Raw genomic sequence first — 6,658 nt, forward strand, 5'->3', positions numbered from 1 at the left:
AAGGCCCGGGGGGGGGGGGCACTCGACCAAAAAAGTGGTAGGGGTGTGCCGCGGGCGAGACAAAAAACGGGGGCCTTGGAGCGGGCTTATTGCAAAAAGGAGGGTCCTCGGAATGGGCTTCTGAACTACATTTTTGTGAAAACGGGGGTCCTTGGAACGGATCGCCTGCGTGTGAGTACGTGCGTATGCACCCCTATGGAACGGGCATGCGTGCATGATGCAGCTAGCACGGCCTCCGCCGGATGCGCTCGGGCAGAGACGATGGTCGGACAGCGCTCGGCGGCCGCTTTTCACCAAAATTGCAGCAAGTCAATGCAACCGGAACGGCGTAACGAAAAATATGCGAAGCTTAGGAGCGGATTTCTTTCTTCTTTTTTCTCGATAAGAACAGAATGCTATGCCTTGGAACGGAAATTTGGGTGTAAAAATGGGGGTCCCCTCCGCGGCACATACCCACTATGCATTATATACTGAGTGCCCCGCCCCGGGGTCACAGGGTGCCAGAATGAACCCGAAGAGCGCAAAAACCATTTATTCACACATTTGTACAATTAAATTGGGTAGATAGGGGTAATTTCACCCGTACAATTCAATAAAAGTATTTTCAAATATTGATGCCGTCGTTAAAATACTGTTTTCTGATTGGCTGTTAACATTTGAGAAGAAATTACATGTTTCTAATTCTACAATAAGTTTCAAATTTTCAGAAACTAGTTTTAGAGAAATTTCAGCAATAAGGAAGCTTATTAGCAAACAGCAAACACACAAACAGGCAAACAAACAAAAAAAGTATGTGCTCGGGGTACAAACAATTCAATTTGTGACTTGAGTATCGCTTAAAGAGGGCGCCCTACCATGAATCCGGAATTGTAAAATTCAAAGTGAAATTGTAAAAAAAAAAATACAAAGGAGTATTTTGATTCGCTGGGTACAATGATTAACCACACCTACATGAATTCAAAATAATCATTCCAATGATAAATAATAGAGGCCGGGTCCTCTGCAGGTTAATCGGTACAAGGCCCTACAAGGCCTACCTATTTCACCAAGAACGGCATATACAAAGTTATTCCGAATCAGAGTCTCTGCTATCTCACCAACCATTATGTCTTTGGTGAGAAGATCTTTTAGCATACTTTGAACATCAGGGGGAAGAGGCTGTGATTGTTGTACTCGTAAAAACTTGCTACTAATCACAATGTCACCTGTTACCATTAGTCTGTGGAATCAATAAGAGTCACAAACCAAACAATCCTTGAAATGATAATATGCACTTCCTTCTTGATCGATTTGAACAATAATTTATAGCAAATTTAGAATGAGCCAAAAGATGAACGAATTCATACGTGTATGTGAAGTTACAAACCCTTTTTTTTTTGGGGGGGGGGATAAATTCTAATAATGATAATGCAACTTATATAGCCCACGTTTATCCCAACTCTGTCCTTTACACATTTTCATATTTTGGCAGAAAACTGAGTGAGACCAATCACATCCCTAGTCATGTGTGTTATAGCGATATACAGTAGCCCCTACTTGGGTTATGAACAACAAAATAAATCAATAATCTTACCCGGGAATCTTACCTTAAGAATTAGCCTAATCTTCTTAGGATATCAGATATGGAACACTGGGTGGAACAGTTTGACATCAAAATGAAGTCATGTTACATGTATTATTACATAGTTTGTGGTCCAAGTGGAAATGAAAGCTTGTCTCTACGTATGCTTAACGAAAATATTTTAGGAAGATACCAGTCACAAGAACCAGACACTTGAGCCAGACATCCCCCCTCTCTCTCCCTCTCCATCTCTCTCTCTCTCTCTGTCTTTCTCTCTCTCCTCTATTTTTTGCGGAGCGTTGTGACCCAGTGGAATTTTAATCTGCGGACTTTGTTACAGAGGGCCTTGGGTTCGAATCCTATATAGCCATGGAGTAAATATCCGTCAGCAAAAATGATTGATTTCCAATGTGCTGCACTGAACCAAGGTTAGGTAAATGGGGAAACCCGACAGGATTATGAACAAGCCAGGTGCCTTTAGCAGCTGCTGGAGCTATTGGGATATAGTGCACCATTGAAATAGGTAACTAGATAATCGGTGCCTCATACATGTAAATGCTATGTGTTATTTTCATCTTCTTTCCTCTACTTCCCCTTCTTGTTCCATCACCTGATTTATCACATCATCCCATTTCTATCCTTCCACCCCTCCCATCCAACAGTATCCTCCAACCATGGTAACCTACCTTAGCCACGCCCACTAGGAGTATAATGGAAGCGATGAAAAGAAAGGTGAGTGCCACTAGGTCAATACTGTACGCAGCGTAAAGCCCCTGTCTCGCAGCTCCTGTGAATAAAATACCAAGAGAACTCCTTAAACACCACCAAAACATGCCTTTCTTTACACGTCATACCAGGGACGGAATAGTTTCATACAAGAGTGCTGAATTATATTTCCTTAAAAAAAAATTGAATTAAATTAAAACCTACCCAACCCCCCCCCCCTCCAAAAAAGTGGGTAAAGAAGAAGATAAAAGAACTAACAGAAAAAGTGAAAAGAGGGTAGTAATTTCAAAGAGGGGTGAACAAAACGATTCCAGCGTGAGAGGGGCAACAATGTACAAAAAGGGAAAATTACCTTCACATCGTGTTTCATACATGTCTCCTACTTTCATTAGCTAATAATCAAATCGATATATATAGAAGTTTATAAGAAGTCAAATCAGAAAGGATGTAATTGAGATTATGGCTCGTGAGAACCCCTTTCATTCTGTACTCCAATAAAATGTCAGGAATTTCAATCTGTCCCGTGGATATTTCAGATATACTCTTAGGTGCAGTAACATGTTGTTTTTCCCCCAAAATTCTGTCTCTCCTAGAAATGACTATGCCATCTTTTACTTAGATATTTTGATGCCATTTTCTATTGGTATTTTTTGCTCCTCGGGTGTATACAACTATATGTTCCTATAATTGTGCATTCAAGTGATCTCACGGAGTTAGAAAATGATCACAATCAATAACACCAGTGCAGATAAGCACATAATAGGAAAAAGTATTATTATTGACCCGACCCTTAGGTCAAATGCCATGTAATTTTGCAATTTTGTCCATTTCTCATTAATGACATATTTTCTACAACAATCATTTGGTACATATATGTATGAAGACAAAATAAAGAGAAGGGCTGTGTTATGAATGGATGGATTAGTACTGCAACAACGTATAATATTGTATATATATATATATATATATATATATATATATATGGTTTGTTTGAATGAATTAGTTATAACCACATGTTTGTCAGTGAAGGATTATGTGCCTTTTCTATTTCAAGGCGTCTTAACCATGTTAACTGATCATACCTGCAAAAGTTAAATCATCTGAGTTAAATACGAAAGGTGACGAATCGAATCACTGGGGACAAGGAATGGAGTTCCTGACTCAGATCAACTGCTGGTTGGCAAAACACAGGGTTACGATGTACCACCTTTTCTTTTTAGATGACTCGACTGTTTCAACAATGATTACATGCATGGGTAGCAAGATACGTTTTAACAGAGAGTGAATTACATCTGCATCTATTCAAATAGTACAAAAATGAGTTTAATTCTGTTATGTAGCCGAAGCACCGCGTTAAACAACAAAAAATGATGAGAAATATATATTAACGATGTAGCCATGCATGCTTCTGTTCTGAACACTCTAAAAATGGAATGTTTAATCAACATTTGAAAGGTTGGATGAGTGACAACATTTTCTAAATGTGGCATTTACCACTTTAAATGGTTGTACCCAACACTTAAAATGTTGGATTTAGCTTTATACAAAGTTGGATGTAAAATTTGGAAAAAGTTGTCACCCTAGAGCTCTAACCTTTCAAATGTTGATTTAACATTCCATTTTTTAGAGTGAAGTATTTCATCATTCCTTTGATGGGGGTATTAATTTGTTAATTTTCCAGACACCTTACATTGGTTTTCCATTTACCATGTTCACCGTTCATCATGGAGGTATTTGTAGGGACACTAGTATTAAGTTCATCACACATTGAACACGCACCCGTAAATGACGACATCTCGATGTAGCCGACGAACTCCCATAGCAGGATCCCCACGCTTACGAAGCAGTAGATCTAAAGACGAATAATTAGACGATTAGAATAGAATGAGAATCGGATTCTCATCACACATTACCCAAATCTACATGTTCTCAACCCCTCTCCAATTTAGTTTTCGTTTTGGGATATCTTTTCTTTTTTTCTCTTTTTAATGTTTGAGCACGACAGCATAAATCCAAGGAAGGGGAAATCAAACAAATAATAATAATTAAGGACAGACATACGGAATATCAATATATATGCAAACAGACAGACCGAGAAATGCAAATAGAAAGAGTGATGGGGAGGGAAAAGAAAGAAAGAAAGAAAGAAAGAAAGGAAGAAAGGAAGAACGAAAGAAAGAAAGAAAGAAAGAAAGAAAGAAAGAAAAAAAAGACAGACAGATAGAAAGATAGATAGATAGATAGATAGAAAGAAAGACAGATAGATAGAAAGATAGATAGATAGATAGATATCACAGCAAAATCTGTGGTGTTAACCCGGTGTACAGAAGACCACACCAGTTATTTTACACCAGTGTTAAATTGGTGGTGCTAGTTTTACACCTATAGGTGTTATTTCAACACCCTTTGTTGTTACATTTACACTCTTCGGTGTTATATTTAATCTCAAGGGTGTAATTTTAACACCTCAGGGTGTGGTCCTTTATTAACACCAATTGGTGTCAGTTTTAACACCGCAATTTTTACAGTATAGATAGATAAATAGAGATAGATAGATAGATGATAGATAGATAGATATAGACAGAAAGAAAGAAAGATATATATATAATCATAAATAGGTATAAAGATATATACCAGACAGAAAGGTGGATGGAAGGATAGAAAGAGAGAGCGGGGATAGATAAAAAGAAAAAAAAAGAGATAGATATCTATATGTATCATAATCATGGAGGCAGTTAAAAGCGGGTGAATGACATTGTAATGATTATTACTGGATGACATTTATGATACAATAGAACCATTGAAAATATTTTAGTGAGGTATTTATGTACGTTGAATCCATGTATTCATCATTTCGCGATGAAATGTTTAAATACTCGATTGTGTACTCAATACGCATAATATTCCTTACACTCATTTCTAAAGGTTCTCGCCCCGGATTGGGAACCTATTGAAAAGGAGATCTTTGAAATCACTAAAATGAAAAGCTTTATGCATTAAAGAAATCGGATTGGGGGGATTGTATATAACAGATCCGATTTCATCTATCATAAAGAATTTCTGAAAAAAAGTCAAGACAGCGGTGAAATGTAAACAATTTTGTGCATTTATCACGGGAAATGCACCGGTGTATCCCATGTCCATTTAACAATCCCAGCAGGGGTCGATTTGTGCATGGAGATATTAATTCATCTGAGTTTTACAATATTATCTCCGTGATTCGTGGAGACGATGCGTTTATTCTACATTTTCTAAAACTCACGTGTGGAACAAGATCGAACGCACATCATTTCAAAATACCGTAATTTCTAAACTGCAAGTTTTTAGTGTTCTAAAACACATCCATCCTCTATGAATACAGAACCACCAAAATACATAGCATGGCCGAATTGTGTATATACATTGTATATTACTGCTTATACACAAGCCCATATTGTGTTTGATTTATAATCCTGGAATTCCATCTTGAAACGTTTAAAGTGACTGAAACTTAACCAAACTCCAAAATAGACAGCTAAAAAAAATCATTCCGTTTTCTCGATTTACTCAAAATTAACGACAATAGACCTGTATGGTTCTAATGGTGATTATAGTTTGACGTTTTCGCCTTTTCTGAATGCCAACTACACGTCCGTATGGGATCCATATTCTTCAAGTAGTCACGTTTTTACAAGGCCTCGACGGCGTATTTGGGAGCCACTTGATCCGGCAACCTGATCCGTTGAGAACCTCATAATCATAACAAAAAATTTCCGCAAGCGACATAACCCCTGAACTTCAGTAAAACTCTCACGGGAATACCAAGAGATGAATGTCACATTATATTTTCATTTGGGGGAGGACGAACATCCGTACATGCATAATATTGGAGATTTAAGTTGTACCAAAGTATAAAAGATAAAAAGCGAACGTTTAACTTACCAATGAATATACACCGCTAGCTGTGGAGCCACTCCTGACATTTTTAAAGCAGCAACATCTAGTTAAAATCGCCATCGTGGAGGAGGTACTGTAAGTTCTCTATTTTCTTCGTCTGTTGCTGCAGCTTTGAAACTCTATGAAATGATTTGGAGCTTGTAGAAGTTCATAAGAGTACGATTAGGCATTATAGTTATGGTCAAACCGTCTGGGTAGATAAATAGACAGCGAATGACACTGACGGTTCCTTGACAAGGCACTCTTTGTGGTCCCAATTTGCGAAGCGGCAGAGGAAACGCGAATGGATCCTGGATGAATTTCTTGCATCAGTGCGTTATGTCGTCAACGCGAACTCGAATGACACTGAATGGAACCACTCCAAATTTCGTGGCAAAAAAGGTAATTCAGAAAAAAAGTCGAAGACATGAATATCGTGCCATACGATGAAACTAG

At 38.0% G+C, this 6,658-nt stretch overlaps 1 protein-coding gene across 2 annotated transcripts in view; it reads right to left on the reverse strand.

Annotated features, from left to right (window-relative positions):
- LOC121414825 overlaps window positions 1-6,658 on the reverse strand; it is a 39,105-nt gene extending 32,447 nt beyond the window's left edge. Inside the window, exons 1-3 of one of the 2 annotated variants that reach the window (XM_041607891.1) lie at window positions 6,209-6,658; window positions 4,067-4,139; window positions 2,248-2,348 (exon numbers count right to left, since the gene is read on the reverse strand). In XM_041607891.1, the coding sequence (XP_041463825.1) occupies window positions 2,248-2,348; window positions 4,067-4,139; window positions 6,209-6,283 (249 nt within the window). In that variant the 5' untranslated portion in view covers window positions 6,284-6,658. Of the gene's footprint in view, window positions 1-2,247; window positions 2,349-3,994; window positions 4,140-6,208 lie in introns of both variants that reach the window. The other variant, XM_041607885.1, reaches the window with a different exon arrangement.

Source organism: Lytechinus variegatus, chromosome 1 (assembly GCF_018143015.1).
Source record: "Lytechinus variegatus isolate NC3 chromosome 1, Lvar_3.0, whole genome shotgun sequence".
NCBI lineage: Eukaryota > Metazoa > Echinodermata > Echinoidea > Temnopleuroida > Toxopneustidae > Lytechinus > Lytechinus variegatus.